This window comes from Ovis aries, chromosome 10 (assembly GCF_016772045.2).
Source record: "Ovis aries strain OAR_USU_Benz2616 breed Rambouillet chromosome 10, ARS-UI_Ramb_v3.0, whole genome shotgun sequence".
NCBI classification, from domain to species: Eukaryota; Metazoa; Chordata; class Mammalia; order Artiodactyla; family Bovidae; genus Ovis; species Ovis aries.
Genome location: NC_056063.1, coordinates 49,189,316 through 49,211,415, shown reverse-complemented (window position 1 = coordinate 49,211,415; position 22,100 = coordinate 49,189,316). Strand labels below are relative to the sequence as shown.

The 22,100-nt window shown below is 40.8% G+C and overlaps 1 protein-coding gene across 9 annotated transcripts in view; it reads left to right on the top strand.

The window, feature by feature from the left end:
- Nucleotides 1-22,100, top strand: part of KLF12 (KLF transcription factor 12) — a 521,468-nt gene that overhangs the window by 414,373 nt on the left and 84,995 nt on the right. For all 9 annotated transcript variants that reach the window (XM_042254943.1, XM_042254945.1, XM_060394527.1 and 6 more), the window contains one exon: nucleotides 21,090-21,152. In XM_042254943.1, the coding sequence (XP_042110877.1) occupies nucleotides 21,090-21,152 (63 nt within the window). The remainder of the gene's footprint in view (nucleotides 1-21,089; nucleotides 21,153-22,100) is intronic.

The window sequence follows — 22,100 nt, the reverse complement described above, 5'->3', positions numbered from 1 at the left end:
CAAGAAAGCCCTGAGCAGGCATTCCCACTGCCATGTGGGACACCCAGGGAAGATCGAGATTGTCCTGGTAGCCAAAACTTGTCCAGCCCATCACAAGCTGCACTCCAGGCACTGTTCTGGGTGAGAGGATATAAGTACACTCATTATGAAGATGGGAAAACTGAGATGTACATACCTTATCCATAGACCAAACAACCAGTAAATAAATGCTAGAACCTCATAGTGGTTGAACCCAGGCAACCTGGACCAGAATCCATACTCAACACTGTGCCACGTAATCCTGCAGTGAAATTCCTGTCATGTTCGAACTCTTTAGCCTGAAAGTTTTTCAGGGCAGGATCCAGAGTTTATGCATTTGTACATCACCAGTGTTTAGCACAAGGCCTGGCAAACTAGAAACTAAGAAATTCCTTTAATTTGTTAATTATTGTTTTCAAATGTTGAATTGTCATTTTATCCCTTGTAAAACTAGTTGAACCATATGGCTTTCTTTCTCAAATCTCCAGGGCAGGAACACAAGAGTGAAAACATCAACTGTTTGTATTTCAATTTTATCAATAGTTGTATTTTACTATTTGGTAATATGGAGTTTTTAGGCCTGTATCTTGTGTGGTACTGTTTAGTACACGTATGGAGTTTTTTTTCTAGGTTGATGCTTCTCATTTCTGTAGTTTTTGCAGGGATGCTATAAAAACTCTTGCTTGCTTTTATTCAAAGCAAAAGTAATTCTAAATAGTAAGGATGCATTTGCAAGCAGTTTCCAGACCCTGCCTGTTTTGCGTAACACCTGTATTTAATCAGAGAATACAAATTTAAGCAAACCACTCTAATCATATTTTGTAAATTCAGTTTGTCTTGATTATTTAAAAGAGAGTATGAGGATTGGTAGATTTAAGTATGAGTTAATTCTGTTTAATGGCTGTTGATCCTTCCATACTTTCTAATAATTAGATTGAGGGAAAATGGTCCCTAGATTTTTTTGCTGAATTTTTAAAAGATAGTTTAACTTGTGCATATGTTCTGTCACTCAGTTGTGTCTGACTCTTTGTGACTCTGGTCTATAGCCCACCGGGTTCCTCTGTCCATGGGATTCTCCAGGCAAGAATACTGGAGTGGGTTGCTGTTAACTTCCCCCAGGAATCTTCCCAACCCAGAGATTGAACCCAGCATCTCCTTGCATTAGCAGGCAGATTTTTTTTTTTTTTAACCGCTGTGCCACCTAATTTAACTTACAGACTTCAAAAATCATGATTTCACTTTTTGACAGTGGTGCGTTACTCTCATGTTTGGCCAGACCACATGGTAATTTACGTATTATGAGAGTTCAGTATAAAAGTGTTTAAAATATATTTATAAAATATTTTGTTTTCTGAAACAAGAACCAATTCTCCAATCCTCTGATAACAACAGAATGTCCAGCAATTCAGTTCAGTTCTAATGCTGATCACCCAGAGCTCTCAGAAACCAGCAGGTCAAGAGTCCTGGCCTGTGGGACTGCCCCACTTTAAATGCCTGCCACATGTGGGGTCCCAAGGCTGCCTGGTTAACTACAAAGTTGAGGGTTCTCAAGACCCCCTCTAGGTTCAATAATTTATTAGAATGATTCACAGAACTTGGAAAAGTGCTTTATTATATTAATAGATACAATTTAGGAATAGTGAAATGAAAGAGATGCAAAGGGTAGGGTATGAGGGAGTGGATGCAAAGCAGCCACGCCGTCTCCAGGCACACCACCCTCCTTACCTGTTGTTGTGTTCAACAACAACATAGCTCTCTGAATCCCATCATTTAGGGGGTATGTGGTGATTCATTATGTTGGCATGATTTCTGAAATTGTTGGCCATTGCTGAATGAGCTCAGTCGCCAGTCCCTCTTCCCTCCAATTCTGAAAGTTCTAACTGTCTAATCACTGGCTTGGTCTTTCAAGCTAACTTTACCACCTTAAACTCACTGTAGTCAAAAGTGGCTTATGAGGAATAACAAAAGACACGCTGTCTCTTAGGAGGTTACAAGGGTTTTAGGAGCTCCGTGCCAAGCTTCTGGGGCAAAGACCAAATATTTATCTTTTCTTATACCATGTATATGTGAGCTACTATGACTGACGAGATATGGGTTTGATCCCTGGGTCAGGAAGATCCCCTGGAGAAGGAAGTGACAACCCACTCCAGTATTCCTGCTTTTGAAATTCCACGGACAGAGGAACCTGGTGAATAACAGTCCATAGGATCACAAAGAGTCAGACATGACTGAGCATATATTAAGAAACATGTATGATAAGCAGTATTTTGAAATTCGATGATCATTTGAGAGTTCAGACTGTTTCAGGACTACTTATAAACAGAATTTTCCATTGCAAGCAGCATTGTTTGGTAAACATGAAACTGTAAGCAACTGAATTATGTTCTACTCTTGTAGCTGTTCTCCAATTAACATTTTTTTAAAAATAGAGTAATTTCTTCACTCATAAGATAACAAAGTGGGACATTGTTTAAGAGTATGGCATGGAGCCTGTGAGGCCTGGACTGGAGTTTCAGCTCTGGTGTGTGCCCCTAGGCTAGGTTTAGCAGAGCTCTCTAAGACTGGTTTTTCCTTACCACCAAGTGGGAATGATGACACCAACCAGCCCCATGGGCTGCTGTGTGGAGAAGTGAGACTCTCCAATAAAACTCAAACCATGTACCAAATTCACAGTAAGTTCTCACTCTGAAGAAAATATTCGTGTATGTGTCACTGCTATGTGTCAGAGACACTTCTTTTCCATTGTTACCTTCCTCCTAGCTTACAGAACGATAACTTCACTTTTCTCTGGTGTAGTTGCTAAGTCGTGTCCAACTCTTGCGATCCCATGGACTGTAGCCCGCCACATTCCTCTGTCCATGGGATTTTCCAGGCAAGGATACTGGAGTGGATTGCCATTTCCTTCTCCAGGGGATCTTCCCAACCCAGCAATTGAACCTGGGTCTTCAGCATTGTAGGCAGATTCTTTACTGACTGAGCTGTGATGGAAAACATGAATGCTTTTTTTTGGTCTCATCTGGCTATTCTAGCCATTGCTCTTCCTTCATGAGAAAGCTTCTCCAACAGAAGTTGTTTTCCTTTTATCCTTGTTTTTTAACTTTTTAAATGATAAACTTTGGTTTTTACAGAAGGTTTATGTTCTTGACAAAACTGAATGAAAAGGATGGTATTCCCTTTTATTGCCTGTACCCACCACGTCTTCACTGTTCACATCCTGCTCATAGTGTCAGACTCTTTGTGACTCCATGGGTTGTAGTCTACCAGGCTTCCCTGTCTGTGGAATTTTCCAGGCAAGAATACTGGAGTGGGTTGCCATTTCCTACTCCAGGGGATCTTCCCCAGTCAGGGATTGCAAACTCACATCTATTTTGTCTCCTGCATCTCCTGCACTGGCAGGCAGATTCTTTAACACTGAGCCACCTGGGAAACCCCACACCAGAGGGATACATTGTTGCAATAGATGAACCTACCCTGATACATCATCATCACCTAAAGTCCATAGTTTACATTTGTTCTTGCCCTTATAGTTCTATGGATGTACTGACAGATGAATAATGATATGTATCTCCCATTGTAGCATCATGCAGAATTGTTTTACTGCCCTAAAATCTGTGCTCTGCCTGTTTATCCATTCCACCCTCCCCCTTGGCAACCACTAATCATTTTCTGTCTCCATGGTTCTGCTTTTTCTAGAATGTAGTAAAGTTGGAATCATATGCTTTGTAGACTTTTTAGATTGGTTTCTTCCTCTTAGTAAGAGGCACTTAAAGTTCATCCATGTGTTTTCACTACTTGACAGTTCATTCTTATTAGCATTGAATAATATTTCACAGTCTGGATGTACCACAGTTTACTTTATCCACTCATCTACCAAAAAGACACCTTGTTTATTTCCAGGTTTTGCTAACTGTCAGTCAGTAAAGTTGTTGTAAACAGCAGTGTTCAGGTTTTGTTTGGATATATGCTTTTTCTCTTTTTTTGGAGAATAATTGATTTACAGTGTTGTATTAGTTTCTGCTCTATAGCAAAGTGAATCAGTTATACATATACATATATCTGCTCTTCTTTTAGATTCTTTTCCCATATAGCTCATTACAGAGTGTTGAGAATTCTCTGTGCTGTACAGTAGGTTCTTAGTTAATTTTTTATATATAGTAGTGTGTATATGTCAATTCCAATCTCCCAATTTATTCTTCTCCCCTTCCTCCTGGTGACCGTATGTTTGTTTTCTACATCTGTGACTCTATTTCTTTTTTTTTAAAATAAGTTCATGTGTGCCATTTTTTAGATTCCACTTATAATAGATACCATATGATAATTACCTTTCTCTGCCTGACTGACTTTACTGATTATGACAATTTCTGAGTCCATCCATGTTGCTGCAGATTGGACCTAATTAAAAACTTTTGAACAGCAAAGGAAACCATAAACAAAACAAAAAGACAACCCTCAGAATGGGAGAGATTATTTACAAATGAAGCAAATGACAAGGGATTAATCTCCAAAGTATACAGAGTTCATATAGCTCAATAAAAAAAAAAAAAAAAAAACCAATCAATAAAAGGCTCTAAAGAAGACACACAGATGGCCAAAAAGCACATGAAAAGATGCTCAGCACCACTAATTATTAGAGAAATGCAAATCAAAGCTACAATGAGGTATCACCTCACATAGGTCAGAATGGCCATCCTTAAAAATTCTACGGACATTAAATGCTGGAAAAGGTGTGGAGAAAAGGCAACCCTGCTACACCGTTAGTGGCAATGTAAATTGGTACAGCCACTATGGAGAACAGTATAGTGGTTCCTTAAAAAAACAATAGAGCCTCCATATGATCCAGCACTCCCATTGCTGGGCATATACCCAGAGAAAAATCATAATTCAAAGAGATTGTATGCACCCCAGTGTTCACCACAGCACTATTTGAAACAGCCAGGACATGGGAGCACCCTAACTGTCCATCAGCAGATGAATGGATAAAGAAGATATCATTTATATATATGACATATGTTTATATGATGGAATATTACTCAGCCGTTTAAAAAAGAATGAAATAGTGATTGTTACCCCCATTTTGAAACTTTTAACACTCTAGAGCCTGAGACTCATCACTGCTGTAGCTTTACCAAGAAACTTTTCTTAGGACGGTTCCCCGTTGACCATGTAATGGGCCTTCTCCAGTTCCCACTCATTCCTTTTAGGCAAAGTAGCTCTGTTTGCTTCTCCTAGGATCTTCTTTTGTATTAGTTTTCCTCTTATCTCACTGGCTTCTCCTTCTAATTCCTTGATTGTTCCTTTGCCTCTCGCCCTCAACCGTAAGTTATCTCAGAGTCAGCGCCTCTTAACTCCTCTGCATGGGTAATTTTCCTTTAGAAAGCTCCCCCGCTTTCTCAGCTAGTTTTCTGCTCTGTTTATGAAAATCAAGTCCAATGCCTGCAAGTCTGCCTTCCAGCTGCCTAAAATTAGAACCATGTTTTCTGCCATTCTTTTAGTCTCTCCTGAATCTTCCCTTTACCTTCCTTTATTCACTGTCAACAGATCATCTTATCTCATCAATTCCTTTCTCCCTATTCCCTCTGGACCTCTTTGGATTTGACTTTTTCTCCCTTTGTATCCATTCTGATGCAGTATCGTCAAGATTGTCTGAGTGTTAGTCATCTGCACACCACTGGCAGATAGATTCTTAATGTGATACCATTTCTCCTGTGGAATAAAATCATCCTTCAGCTTTGCACTTTCTAAGGAGAATTCCAAAACATCTATCACCAGTCATGAAAGACATTCCACCTTCTGAGCTGCACCCCATTGCATGAACTACTTCTGACCAAGGTAACTGCATGCTCTGCTCATCTTTCCCACCTCTTTCTCCCTGCTCCTTTTTTATCCTCACCTGCATGCTTGAGGGCTTCATCGTGCTGCTCAGGAGATAGCCTGGGCAACCCAGCACTATCCCATATCCTTTTCTTAAAGTAGTATTTCCTCTCTTCTACCCTCTTAAAGTAATCAATATTTCCATTATTTCATCATCTACTGTCTTGTGACAGCTCTCCTGTTTGGAGAACTGACATTTTTTACTTTATATTATTATTTCTGAGGTTCTTGGATACTTACCCAGTTGCACTAATAGTCTGTTTTCAAGGTCAGAGGCCATATCTTGGATTACTGTATTATCACGTAAATTGGTTGGCAAGTGCATAGTACCTAATACACTTTAATGAGTTCTTTCCTCTTTATCTTTTTCAATCACAGTCATGGTCTGGCGCTTCATAAACAACCAGAACGACAATGTTGCAGTCTGTATCGAATTCAGAAATAACCAAAATAACAAAACTAGCTGCACTTGAGCTTGCCTATTTTGTTAATATAATACTAGCCCATGGTGTCTCTGTGGAAAAACTCTGTAGTCTCTTGGGCCAGTGCTACATGAAGCAGTGGAAAGAGTATCAATACCAGTGGCTGATGGTGGGAGAGGAGGTAATGGTGACTGTGAATGCAATTAGTGTAAATGATGGTGTTCAGCTGTAGAAGGCCTGGTTCATTTGGCATGGCTTATATGGTGGGTGCATTGCTCTCTGTCCAATTTTGTTGGTAAGTGAGTGTGTGATATTTCATATATTTCTTGACAGTCTCCACAGTACTTTTCATGCTGTGGGTAATGATGGATGTGTTTGGCACCTCTTGGGCTCCGATGCCACATTCTAAAATAAAGTGTCTCTGGATAAGCCAGTAAGTCATTTCCTGGTTCTTTTCCCTTAAAGTCCTCCAAGTTTGTTGGCCGTCAGTTTTGGCAGTGAAAGAACGACCTCTACAGCTGTCTGCCGATCAGCCTGCTCTCCGATTCAAAGCTGAGTCCATCTCTTGGGTACCATTCCTTTTGATTTATTTAGTGTTTGCTTAAAGTAAAGCAGATCGGGCTTTGTACACACACATACAAATCCATAAATCCATTTCTTTTAAATGCATTAAAATTGAGATAACAGTTATATTTAATTACCAAGTTGAAGTTTTTCTAGCATTTGAAATTTTATTGCAAGTGAAATGTAAAGCTACATTTTCTCTTCGCGATGGCTTATCATCTTTAGGGTCTACTTGATGCCATTTTCATTATGCCCGTGAACCAAACGATGTAAAATTTTGTCTTACTCAAAGGAAAAACAGTGCAGCCCAGTGAGCTATAACACCTTCTTGAGAGAGTGCTGAGTTGTAATAGATCCAATTTGGGGTGACAAAATGCCCACATTACATACTTTAACTTTGCCTCTTTTTTCCAGCCTAAATGAGGCATCTAAGAATTAATGCAGCCAGAGGCAGTAAAAGCGTTTGAAGTAATTCTTCAACTACTTACTCCTCTTTCTTGACAGAGCACACCAAATAAAAGGCAGTGGCAGTGTGGCTAATAGAATAACTACCAATCAGAATGCCTGTCAATTCATGAAATTCCTCTAGCGCCATCCACACTGATGACTGAGTCAAAGCATTTCAGTTCACATATTAAAAAGATGGGAACCTTAATGCACCGTATACTCAGTGCTGAAAAATAATATGTCAGACTTATAAACATGGAAAATGAAGTGAAAAATTGAACCAATTATCAGGGTAGCTCAGCTCGGAGCAGCAATGTGGAATCTCTATTACCTGGATAAGTGTCAGTTCTACAGTGTAGGTTGTTGATCTGTAGACATGACCTAAATTTCCTCCCCCAATCTCATCACAGCTTTATTTTTATTAACCTTTTAAAAATGACTTCATTTTGTTTTCTTCTACTCCTTTCTTTCCACCACTTTTCAACCTACCTGTTACTAGTAATTCTCTACCCAGTGCATGAAAACTATGATGGTAAAAGCAGTAGAATTGTTGATTGATGAGTTTAATTACCCACCCCCCCCCAAAAAAAAAGCCATGTGAGAGTGTACACAGAGAGATATAGACTTTATATAAATTCACAAAATGACTGCTATAGATAATAAGAAACTGTTGAAAAGCATGAAATGAAACAGGGAGAAAGGAGTTCTTAGACGACTTGTATTGCTTATATTCTTACCCCAGTAAAGGAATAGCATTTTAGAAATGGCTTATTTTAAAATAATTTTAATTTTTTAAAAATTTAATATTTAAAAGTTGCAAAAATACTGTAGAGAATCCATTCGACTTCTCTGTGGTTTCTATCTTACCTAAACCATAGTGCAATGGTCCAAACCAAAAAAATTAGTATTGGTTTAACAATATTAACTGAACTGTAGGCTTCATTTGAAATTCATCAGGTACTCTTGCCTGGAAAGTCCCATGGATGGAGGAGCCTGGTGGGCTGCAGTCCATGGGGTCTCGAAGAGTTGGACATGGCTGAGTGACTTCACTTTCACTTTTCACTTTCATGCATTGGAGAAGGAAATGGCAACCCACTCCAGTGTTCTTGCCTGGAGACTCCCAGGGACAGGGGAGCCTGGTGGGTTGCCATCTGTGGGGTCACATAGAATCGGACACGACTGAAGCTACTTAGCAGTAGCAGGCTTCATTTGAAATTCAGCAGTCTCTCCACAAGGTCCAATGATTTTCCACGAATTTCTCCAGTGATGAGGAAGTGATAGAAACATCTGCTTTGGCTTCTTGGCCCTGGATGGGGCCTGGGCTCACATTGTGCTGGGCACAGGCTCACACAGGGTCCAGAGAGCCCATCTCATGTGGGGTCAAAGGAGACAAGACCCAGAGCACATTTATTTTCTTTCATTGTCTCTTCTGCTTCGCTTTTTGTCATGTGTATGAATACCTACTAAGTCACTTCAGTCATGTCCGACTCTTTGCGACCCTATGGATTGTAACCTTCTAGGCTCCTCTGTCCTTGGCGGTTCTCCATGCAAGAATACTGGGGTGGGTTGCCATTTCCTCCTCCAGGGGATCTTCCTGACTCAGAGATTGAAACCACATCTCTTATGTCTCCTGCTTTGACAGGCGGGTTCTTTACCACTAGCACCACTTGGAAAGCCCCTATCATATATATTAAATATACAGAAAGGAACCCACGTGTTTCTCACACCATCTCTGACCCTATTGGCACAGGTGATTCATAGAAAAGGCTGGAGCTGTTTCCCACAGAACACTATGTGTGCCTGCCCAGGACTCTGAAAGGCTGTTGATGTTCAGTTGCTAACTTTTATCCAAGTCTTTGCAATCCCATGGACTTCAGCACACCATGTTTCCGTGCCCTTCACTCTCCTGGAGTTTGCTCAAACTCATGTCCATTGAGTCAGTGATGCCTTCCAACCACCTCAATCCTCTGTTGCCCCTTCTCTTCTCACCCTCAATCTTTCCCAGCATCAGGATCTTTTCCAATGAATTGGCTCTTCCCATTATGTGGCCAAAGTATTGGAGTTTCAGCTTTAGGATCAGTCCTTCCAGTGAATATTCAGGACTGATTTCCTTTAGGATTGACTGGTTTGATCTTCTTGCTGTACAAGGGACTCTCAAAAGTCTTCTCCAGCACCTTCACCTTCATATATAAATATTAAATGCATATTAAGTATGAAAATAAATGCATATTAATCTAAATGTGTGTAAGATTATTATGTTCATTTCCTTATTTATCTTTTCAGATTATTGAAAGGACAAAACTCATGGAAAATAAAAAAGCTACTATTGCTACTTCTCATCATCTTCTATTTGTAGAGCAACATTTAATTGTACCAGATGGAGGGTCTGATACAGGGCATATAGGGAGAAAATTGTTTCTGCTTCTCATTGAGTAATTCATGCATGTATAAACACAAGCCTAAGAAGAAGGACAGATGCAGAGTGGTGGGTCTATAGCGTGGATGTACTGCAGGTTGGTGAGTCAGGGAAGGGAAAGTGATGAGCTCTCTGAGCTGAGAAGGAGTCAGAGTTCTAGATGAAGACGTGGAGGGCCTGTCCGGATCCTATAGAAAAGGAACAACATGACCAAAGACACCAAAACTGTGAAAGGGGCCGAGGGTGGCAGGATCACAGAAAGCGGTAGTCAGGGGGATATTGTTGGAAAGTGAAACCAGAGAGGTAGGCGGGAACCCAATTGTAGGCATTTAGGCCAGGTTGAAATTTGGGTCTATTTCAAGACCAATGAAAAGCCTCTAAAGGGATGATTGAGTAGGAAAAAAACAGGTTTGCTTTTTAAAAATACCACCATGGCACTAGTGCAAAAACATGGCTTGAGGAGGAGGTAGTTTAGAGAGTAGGGATGGCAGGAGAGAAGAGTGGGTTACAACAGGTTAGTGGCTGTGAGAATGCCGAGTGGACAGGATGGAGCAGACGGACTGGATGTGGGAAGACAGACTCAGTCCAGGACGGCTACTCGGCTGCCGTGTGGTTTACACTATTGGTGTTGGTGCCATTTGCTGCCAAAGGTAGTACTGAAGGAAAAACAGATTATTGGGGTTGTGTTTTTGTGTGTGTGTTTTTTTTGACATGCAAGAAAGAGTAAAGATGACTAAGCCTCTTAATCTTGGTCATGAGATCCCATGAGTTCAGCTTTCTCTCCATATATGGGGAATCTCCGTGGTTCCCTGTTACTATATAATTTCCTGCCCTCTAGGCCTGCCAACCCTCGACTCCTTGCACAGTCTGTAGTTTTGCTGTGACTCTTTCCACCTTTCTGAGCCTCTTCATATCTTTAGATGCCCCTTTCCTCCTCCAGAGCTGAGAAACTTCTCCTTTAAAATGTACCTTATATATAACCCAAAGAAAACATCTCTGCTCCAAAGCTTAATTCCAGCGCCCTTGCTATCTGTTCCCATGGGCAGTTATCACTGCATCCTGATGGCCAATCATTTGTCTGAACTCGTGACCTGCTGTAGGCTCCCTGACATCAGGAATCATGTCTTAGTGTTGTTGTCGTTGTTGTTCAGTTGGCCGAGTTGTGTCCGACTCTTTGCAACCGCATGAACTGCAGCACGCCATGCTTTCCTGCCCTTCACCATCCCCCGAGTGTGCTCAGACTCATGTCCATTGAGTCAGTGATGCCATCCAGCTGTCTTACCAGACTCTGTCACCCACTTCCCCTCCTGCCCTCTATCTTTCCCAGCATCACGGTGTTTTCGAGTGAGTTGGCACTTCACATGAGGTGGCCAAAGTATTGGAGTTCAGCTTCAGCATCACTCCTTCCAATGAATATGCAAGGTTGATATCCTTCAGGATTGACTGGTTTGATCTCCTTGCTGTTCAAGGAACTCTCAAGAGTCTTCTCCAACACCACAATTTATAAGCATCAGTTCTTCAGTGCTCAGCTTTCTTTATGGTCCAACTCTTACATCCATACATGACTCCTGGAAAAAGAAAAAAACATAGCTTTGACTAGATGGACCTTTGTTGGCAAAATGATGTATCTGTGTTTTAATACACTGTCTAGTTTCATCATTGCTTAATAGATGTATAATGTCTTAATAGATGTGTAATGACAGCCTCTATCATAGCACAGCTCACTGTACATAAGAACCTGTACATAATAGCTGTTCAAGTAATATTTGAATTCATGAGTAAATAATAGGTATGCAATAAATATTGCTTAAACATAAATATGATGTATACAAGGCTTTGCCCAGGAGAGGAAAGATTGATACTGTTCTACAACTGACTATCCCAATTACTAGTTCCTTATCCAGACATTTATTTATTGATCTGTGTTCGACACCTGTCTTAATAATCTAGCTCATCTCTCCCTAATTTTTCTAAGAAATTCGCTCCCCCAGACATATCTTTTCATTCACTTCACGACTTCAATTCATGCTCCTCTTCTTGGAGTATCTTGCTACCATCATTCCCTTTAAACATTATGTGTGTGTGTGTGTGTGTGTATTTATTTGTGGCTGCACTGGATCTTCATTGCTGAGCTCAGGTTTTGTTCTGTAGTTGCAGCGAGCGGGAACTGCTTTCTAGCTGAGGTGCATGGCGTCTCCTTGTAGTGGCTTACTTGCTGCCAAGCACGGACTCTAATTGCAGAGGCTTCAGTGGTTGCAGCATGCCGGATCAGTAGTTGTGGCTCAAGGACTCGAGGGCCATGGCTTAGTAGTTCTGGCACATGGGCTTAGTTGCCATGCTGCGTGTGGAATCTTCCCAAAGCAGAGATTGAACCCCTGTCCCCTGCATTGGCAGATGGATCCTCAACCTTTGGACCACCAGGGAAGCCCTCATTCACTTTTTTTTTTGAAGTTTTTTTTTTTTTTTAATGTGGACCATTTTTAAAGCCTTTATTGAATTTGCTACAGTATTGCTTCTGTTTTGTATTTTGATTTTCTGGCCATGAGGCACATGGGATCTTAGCTCCCTGACCAAAGATTGACCCCCTATTCCCCGCATTGGAAGGCAAAGTCCTAACCATTGGACAACCAGGGAAGTCCCTGCAATCATCCACTTCTAGTGATGAAATTTTTGCTTTTCCTTCATGCCCAGCCTAAAGGTCTTCTCCTCAAAAACTTCTCTGTTATTTTATAGTTGGAATTAATTTTAACCTCTTCTTCACTTCAGTAAAACTTAAAATCCCTTTTAATTTTCCTACACTAATTTATGATAGTTGCTACCTATTTATTTCAACCAGATTGCAAACAGCCTGAAGGCAAAGATTCCCTCTTCTCCACAACACTTCAGTAGATAGTAGCTGTTAAGGAAACTGTATTGAATTTAGTTAATATTAATCAATTATTGAAACTCTTGGAGAAGGAAATGACAGCCCACTCCAGTACTCTTACCTGGAGCATTCCATGGACAGAGGAGCCTGGTGGGTTACAGTCCACGGGGTCACAAAGAGTTGGCCATGACCGAGCGACTGAGCACATTGAATCTCTAGGTGCTCTGGATGGGTTCAGCAAAATAGCTCAGATGTCTGAATCTAAAATATTTTATCCTTTTTCCACATCTCAGTGCTTAACAAGTTTTTATTGTATGCCTACCGTGTGTAGTATACACTGTGCTAAGCTCTGGGCATGCAGTGGTGACTTAGGCAGACATAGCCATTGCCATGGGGCTTCTTTGGTGTCTCAGTGGTAAATAACCCTCCTGCCAGTGCAGGAGACATGGGTTCGATCCCTGGGTTGGGAAGATCCCCTGGAGGAGGAAATGGCAACTCACTCTAGTATTCTTGCCTGGGAAATCCCATAGTCAGAGGAGACTATAGTCCATAGGGTTGCAAAGAGTTGGACCCAACTGAGCACACACACAGCCATTGCCATCTGTCCTAATAGTTCTGGTCTAGTAGGGAAATGGGGTTAACACTCCCGCAGTTATTTATTGGATACGTACTGCATGGCAGGTAAAGGAGTTATGACAATGAGTGAAAAGAGAAAAGCTCCCTTGTCCTCTTAGAGCACATCATCTATTTGGAGAGACAGACAACATAAATTAAACATATCAACAAATGTAATCTTCAGTCAATGTGTGCCAAGGACCCCCAGGCTATCAGAGCTTTCAGCTAGTTGACCTAGACCTAAAGGTTGGGGCCAGCTTCTTAGAGTTGAGCATTCAGTATCCTAGGGCAAAAGGGAAGGAGGAGAACCTTCAGTGTCACTATTAAAGTTTTGGGGTTTTTTTATATGGACCATTTTAAAAATCTTTATTGTATTTGTTACAATATTGTTTCTGTTTTATGTTATTGTTTTTATGGCCTGAGGCATGTGGGATCTTAGCTTCCTGACCAGGGATCAAATCTACACTCCTGTGTTGGAAGGTGAAGTCTTAACCACTGGACTGTCAGAGAAGTCCTAAAACACTGTATTTTTAATAAAATTTTTCTATTAAAATTAACAATGAAGAAATGATTATGTTAATTCTGTATGATATTTAAATTCAGCCTACTCTTCCCTTGTGGCTTAGCTGATAAAGACTCCGCCTGCAATGCAGGAGACCTGGGTTCAATCCCTGGATTGGGAAGATGTCCTGGAGAAGGGACCAGCTACCCACTCCAGTATTCTGGCCTGGAGAATCCCATGGACTGTATAGTCCGTGGGGTCGCAAAGAGTCAGACACAACTGAGCAAATTTCACTTTCACTTCTAAAAATAATATCAGTAGCTCTGCATAGAGAGAGAATTAAGTATAATGAGGGGGAAAAGAGCTTTGAGACAATATATGACATTCCTAATGGTCATCTTATCATTGATTGATGAAAACTAAGAACAGAAAGGACCTACTTAGTTTAAATACTGGAGTCATGCTCCTGCTTTTATTTGGTCAAAAGTAGTGTGTGTGTATGTGTGGGTATATAATGTATTATGATGAAATCATCCTGAGTAACCTGAACAGTCATGAGAACTTGTATTCATTGTAACTTTGTGTAAATAAACAGGAATAATAAGAATTACTTTAAAATGATCTTTCCTGTGATTCTACATAGGAAAATTCTGTACTTACAAATAATTGTAGAATTATTTCTAGATTAGTCTTTTCTTCCACAGATGTAGCAAACCGAGTTGTTAAAGTATGTATTTTTTCAAATAATTGCATCAATTTATGGAAGAAAGTACAGGCTCTTAATTACATAACAGGAGAAAAGTGCTGTGCACCTGAAACTGTGACAACATTGTTAATTATCTATAATCCAATATAAAATTTAAAAGTTTAAAAAAGGATAAAAGTGAATTTAAGAAGAGAAAATATGTGTATGTAATAATTTCTCTGGATCTTGTAATGAAAATCTCTAATCTTACTAGATAAGCAATTCTCACAATAAATAATTTTGGGTCTCTGAAACAATTTATTCTGTTTTTTCTCAGTATTAAGTAGCCTCTCTAACATATAGGGCATGAGAGCATGAATGACTCAAGTACTGTTTCAGGATTGCAACCAGGTGAATGAAGCTGCCATTTTTGAGCCTGGGAAGGTATGGAAAGGAATGTTTTTTTTAAAGGGTAAAGTTGGTTAGGATTCAAAAAACCTGTCTGGCACTGCTTTGGGGACAGGACTAGAGATCAAAATCCTGGAGATATTGTTGTATGGATGGTAACTAGGGCCTAGAGATGGATGAGATGATCGAAGGTATGAGGGGACTATTTTGGAGACTCCTTCATCTAGGGAGTGAGTTGAAACAGTGTATAGAAAAATCATGAGAAAGTGATCCCCAGACAATGCTGACATTTAGAGTTCAGAAGAATGGGAGGAAGAGGCTCAGGCAAAGGAAAAAAAAGAGGAGGAAAAAGACTGGAAAAATGTCACTGATGCTGAGTAGGGTCAAGGATGGAGTAATCAGTTAGGTGAGTCACTGTGGAGAGTTTGAGAAGACGAGAACTGAGACTGGTCCATTAGATCTGAAAACATGGAGGCCATTGATGACCATAACAAACGTGGTTTCATCAGACACCTGTGGTCACAAACGGAATGGGATTGGATTCTCAGGAAAATGGGAAGTGAGGAAGCGGATTCCTTTTACCATCTCCAGCTGACACATAGTAGGGAAGTGAACAGGATGGCGGCGGTCACGCTCTCACCCCATGTTCTGTGAACAGTGACTTTGCAGGGCTGTGTGGCTGCTGAGATCACTGACACCACTGTGCACACACATCACGAGCTCCTCGCTTGGTCAGGGGCTGCTTTGTGCGGTGTGCTGGTACGAGCTGCATCATGAAAGCCCTGGCTGCTGCGCCGGGGCTCCACCGAGGCAACATCAGGGTTATGTTATATGAAGCTATGTGGTGGCTCCGGTATGGCTATGTTACGGCTACTGTCAGCCAGGAGAGAATAAATGTGTCTTCAGTTCGTTATGGCTGCTCGTGTCCGCTTCCAGCCTCTTAGCTCACGCCTTGCCTACCCTGGGTTCAGGGAATAGTGCAGATAGTATGAACAGCGAGACAGTTGGTGCTGTGAGCAGGATCAGCTGAATTCATGTGTTGTACATTATATATTTAAATGGTAACACTAATAACAAATTTTCGCAAAGAGTTAAAGGAAGAACAAAGTATATGACTGTGATGCTATTTCTGATGAGTCCCTGAAAGCTTAATATTTAGCTCGGTGCCAGTTTTAGGCCAGGAAGACCATCTACTCATACTGTAGAATGTTCAGTTGGGCTTAAATAAATGCTGAGGTTCATTAAGGCCCCTGGTGCTAATTCACTTTACTGCAGCCTCGGGGGTAGAGGAGAGGGAATATATGTGAGCTCCCAAGAATTGAATGATAATCTCGAGGAAGACAGGTCATTCACACCTGTGTCCAAGTTCTGATTTTGTTTTTTCCCCCTGCAACTCCAGCAAGTTACTAACTCTTCTAAACCTTTTATTTTCTCAAAGGTGAAATGTGGATATTAATGATGAGGAGAAAGTAAAATAATGTGACTAAAGTAAATATTTAACAGGGTCTGCACCTAGTACGGGCTTAGTAAGTGAGAGTGACTTTGTATGCTATGGTTACTGACTTAAAACTACAGAAGATTTATCTTCTAATAGAACTTCCCAGTTAGTGGTAAAGAACCCGCCTCCCAGTGCAGGAGATGTGAGAGAGATGGGTTTGATCCCTGAGTCAGGAAAATCCCCTGGAGGAGGGCATGGCAACCCACTTCAGTATTCTTGCCTGAAGAATCCCATGGACAGAGGAGCCTAGTGGGCTATTGTCCATAAAGAACAGACAAAATGAGATTCCAAAGAGGAAGCCATATCTTAGAAACCACAGTATTTGGTTCATGTTACTCTATAGGTGTTTATTTCTCTTTATTTCCTTGCCTTGAGGGAAGTAATATAAGCGTAGTAATCAAGACTGTGGGCTTGTAGAGCACATTTTTCTCAGTGCTGTGGAATTAACTGGATATTCCAGTTCCATCTTCATATCCTTTCCAGTTCAGTCTCAGCACTACTAGTGATAATAGCTAACATGTATGGACTGCTTTCTGAGTAGTTAGCACTGTTCTGAACACTTTAACATTATTAACTACTTAAATCTCACAGAGCTAGAAGGTGGCTACTATCATTGCCTCCACTCGTGCAGATGAGAAGACAGAAAGGCAGACAGGTTAAGTACCTTACCCTAAGATAACACCTTTGGTCAATGGTGGAGTTGTAATTCAATCCCAGGCACTTACATAGCTTGCTCTCTCTAGCACTTCATTTCTATTCCACTGGGGGCCTTAAGATTGGACTTAAGTTGTCACAGCTTTTCTGCCTTGGGGATCAGGGTTTCACACCCCCTCTGCCAGCCACCAGCCATTCAGGTAGGTTCAGCAAAATATTGAAAAACAGGAGCAATCACATTGTCTTGATTAACTATAAATGTTAGTCATTACAGTACAAGATTTGAGGGTCAGATCTTTCAGTGCTTATACCCAAAGAAGGAAGGCTGATTTGTGTAAGAAGGTATCTAAAAAGTTCTCACATGCTTAGCAAGAAAGCTAAATTAAGCCTTGTGTTGGGTAAAATTATAAACATGCTGTCTGCCTCAGATGAGTAAGTGTATATAAATAGAACAGTTGGTGTACATGGCCTTAATGTTATAGCTTCCTTTTTTGTGTAATGTAAATCACCAAATAGGAGCATTTCCATCTGACAAAAACTGTCAGTCTTAGAAGAGCATGTTGTAGGATTGAATGCATGTAATACAACAACGGACCTTGCCCTTTCCTGCAGCCTGGTGATTTTTTTTTTTTTTTCCTTTCCCTATCCAGTGGTTAGTACTAAGGCCTGAAACCCTCACTTAGAGAACAAAGTGGCTTAGCAGTAATGGAGCCTGTGTGAGGCTAAGAGAAGAGTAATGAACATGCCCTGCAAGCTTCCTGCCTAGATGCAGGTGCAGGAATCAGGAGGTCATGAATAATGCATGACATGCAGATTAGACGGTGGTTTCTCCTACTGGGATTTTGACTTTGCTACCTGCCTGGCTGCTATATGTGGAAAGAAGGTAGGCGATGGTAAGAAGTGTCACCACTTAAAGACAGAGCACACAGAAATACAGCATATTTCTTTGAAGGAATGAAATTTGGCAAGTAGCTGAAATGCAAATTTATGGTCTACTTTCCTCAGATAAAGTAAGCTCCGAGTTATCAATGTACTCACTTTGGGCAAGGAAAAAACCTTTCTTATTTTACCATTTTGATGTAAAAAGCTTTATAATGATTTGATCACACAAAATCAGGAATTATTTGAAGAGGTTAAACCATTAACAAAAATTATCTGCTTATAGAGTTTGATCTATGGGTCAATAGAGTTTTGCTAAAAGATACAATTACCTAGAGAACATTGTCCTGTAAGTTGCGTGTGTTTTTGTGCTCGGTTGCATGTCTGACTCTTTGCAGCCCCATGGACTGTACCCCACCAGGCTTCTCTGTCCATGGGATTCTCCAGGCAGGAATACCGGAACAGGTTGCCATTTCCTACTGCACAGAATCTTCCCAACCCAGGGATCAAACCACAGTCCCCTGTGTCTCCTGTATTGGCAGGCAGATTCTTTACCACTGCCTCACCTGGGAAGCCCCACTGTAGGTTAAATAGACCCATTTTTTTCCCACTGATACATGCAGTGAGATGCGTTAGTGAGAGAATATTTCTATACTATCAAACTTCACCTCGTAGAATTATCATGATGACTGAAAGTTAGGTTAAGCTAAGTCACTTCAGTCGTGCCGATTCTGTGCGACCCCATAGATGGCAGCCCACCAGGCTCCTCCGTCCCTGGGAGTCTCCAGGCAAGAGTACTGGAGTGGGTTGCCAGTGCCTTCTCCGGTATTTGGGCTATTAACTTGTTAAAACTGTATTCAGGCAGTAGGATTCTGACACCCCAGGGGGAATGTAGGCAAGGCTCAAGAGGATTTCCTTCATTTTCCCCTAGGTCAGGGGACTTTAACTGGACAGACATTTTTTGGCTCACACTTCTTCCATTTTCATGATTGTATTTCAAGCAGGCAGACTGAAAGAGAAAAAAGCAGAGCAGGGGAAAAAAGAGCCTTGTTACCTTGTGTGTAACTCTTGTGCATTTTTATTGCATGTTTGTTCACTCTGTCCCCAATTTGGGGTACTGGAATATGAGCTGGCTTTCATTTCTAGCTGAGTCTGTCATTTCCGCTAGGCCCCAGGTTGGCCGAATGCCAAGACCAACAGGTGATCCTTGTAGCTGCAAAACAGCAGGAAGTGGTCCGTACTTGAATGAGACAGTTCACCAGAGGGGCTGTCTGGCTGCTCTCCATCTTTCTGCATAATTAACATCCCCTCCCCCACATGGAGCAGGAACTCTGTGCTGAGCAGCTCAGCTGCAGCAGCCATTGAGAAGGGCTGTGAGGAAAAGAATGTTAATAAGGGATGGTGGAAGAAATAAGCCTTCTGAGTGCAAAGTGCAGTCTGGCTCTGGATTTACAGAAAGACTGGATTTGGCCCTTCAGAAGGGCTAGAACTGTTTTGTCTGTTTTGAAATGATTCTCACTCATTGAGCAACTGTGGAGAATGGGGATTCTAATGAACCTTGGGGCTCTTGATTCTAACTGGACTTTAAGGCCTATTTAGAATCCCGGTTTACTTTCTTGTCTTGTGAATAAGAGTAATGACTGAGATCTAAAGGGTAAAGAGAGCACCAGCCTAAGCACTGCCTACATCTCACAAGTACCTGGTAAGGAGAAAAGAAAGCAGGAAGCTGGCCATGGGGACCGGAAGTGGAGCAAATTGTGCTACCAGTGAGTGACCCACAAAGAGGTGGAGGTTCATGAAGGTCCAGTAGCTAACTCCTGCTTGGAAGACATCAGCAGTTCCTAGAAATTTCAAGCATTTCCAGTGGATGACTCCAACCCAAGGAGCTTGTACAGCAATATGGTCTTTACTGTCTTTCCCCCATTAAAGGTTTGAATTGACATGGTCTCCTTCAAAGCCTGGCTAGAGAGCATCACATATAGAAGACCTCTCCCCTAAAAATAACTACTCACCCATTCTTCATCTGGATGAAGTTACTATAAGGGGCCAGCACCCCACTCCAGTATTTTTGCCTGGAAAATTCCATGGACAGAGGAGGGCTGTTGGAAGAAATACACCTTCTGAGTGCAAAGTGCAGTCTGGCAGGCTACAGTCCATTGGGTTGCGAAGAGTCAGACCTGACTTGAAGTGTCTTAGCACAGCACAGTAGTATAAGGCATGGGGGTTAATTTTTTCCTCTGCCCTCTCAAGTTTAGTGTCTGAAGGTGTGCAGATTAAACTGACAATAGGTAGATTAGCTAGAGGAAAAAACAGTTTATTTACACATAAAACATGCATTCATGCTTGCAGGAATACTCAGTGATGAGTAATTCAAAGGGGTGGTTAGAATTGGGGGCTTATATACCACTTTAACAAAGGCAAAAAAAATTGTGGAGTATTGCTTTGTCAAAATACAAGGGAGTCTGGGCATCTAGGGGGCTACATTTTAGCAAGGTAGCAAGGAAGTGTATGGGGGAAACTAATGGTAAATAAGGGTTGTTTATGCCAGCTCATCTCAATACCATTTCTGGGGACGAGTTGTATGTTGTACTCCTTTTCCTGATATGGGAATAGTTGGATGGAAGGCCTTTACAAATTAAAATTTCCTTATAGAGGAAAGGTAGAGAGCTCTTGCCGTGTTTGTGTTTGTGACTGCCTTCAAATCAAAACAGTCATCATGGCAAAGTAACATATTTGGGGAGGGTGTATGCTGATGTCCTTTGCTATGTTACTTTAGGGCTTTAAATCTAGAAGTTAACTGAGGGAATGTGTACTTTTAGACTGTCTCTTTGTGTCGTCCTTGTGGGAACAGGTAGCAGAAAGGGCTTGTTGAGGGTCAGCATTAGACCTTATGTTATTTTTATGTACTCCTAAACCTGGCAGGGATTAGGTTGGCAACAGTAACTTTTTGTTGGACTGAATGAATGAATCAGTTTATTAAAACTGGTCCTGCTTTGTGGGATCTTCACAGGGACATTGTGACAAATGCTTGTTATGTTAAAAGTGGTACAAAAGGAAAGAGACGGCAGGTCTGGAGGGATAGGAATCGAACTGCATTCATTTACTACGAGGTGCTTATGTTGTGGGCCATTTTACATTAAACTAATCTGAAAGAGATCATTTATAAGCCAGATCACTTTTTGTTCAGTTGTAATCAGGAAAATGCTCTTTTAATGACTGGATTATTCTCATCTGCCTACTACAGGGTACATCCGTCCCCAGTATCAAGGGTCCGGGGAAATCGAATGAATAATCAGAAGTTCGCTTGGTGAGTATACAGTCAAAGTGATGAGAATTTATAAGTTCTGTGGGAATTTTTAATAGGACTGTGTCAATTATTTCTGGTTCTCTGTAGAGAATATATTTCTACTGCTTGAGCTACATTATTTCCCTTTCCTTTTGGAAAATTCTAAACAAACATGAATAGAGTTTCTTTCTAGCGAAAAGTCTTCGTTCACCAAAAACTGAGTGCAACATTTTTTTCCAAACAGATACGGCGTATTTCCCAGGATTATCGACTGTGACATTTTTAAAGAATTGTGTCCCATGTTTTGAAGACACTATGTTTTTTAGTAAGATTTAGACAGCTCAGATTTTTCTCAGATACCAACTTCTATTTCTCATGAAAATTTTCATAATAAGTTAATCTATTACATTACTTTGGATGATTACTATTTAGATGCCCTTTTTCTGGCCTTAGCCTTAAATATCCAGGCATCTGTTCTTTAATTTGGGGAATATGAAGATCTTTCACTTGAACAAAAATAGAGATGAAACTTACTAGAAATAGCCTGAAAAGTTATTTTAACCATAGAATATTGATTACTAATTTTTTTTGTTTTTTGGCCACATGGGCCTTTGTCCCCTCTGGTGAAAGCGCAGAGTCTTACCACTGGACCGCCAAAGAAGTCCTGACTGCTGATTCTTTAAAGAGGAAATTTAAACTGTTTCACAAATATTTCATATAAAACAAACAAAACTCATTATAGTTTTATTAATAAAATCCATATTTGTTTACATTACTTCATTCTCCAAAATTAACCTTTCCCCACATAGTATATCTTCAGAAAAAGAAAGGAAGAAGTGAAGGAAGGGAGGGAGGGAGGGAAAAGAAAAGAAAAAGAATTGAATCGTGTACTATCTTACTACAAAGGTGAATGGAAATTCACAGGTCTCCATTTTTTACTTGATTGAATTGAGGTTAGAATGGGATTTT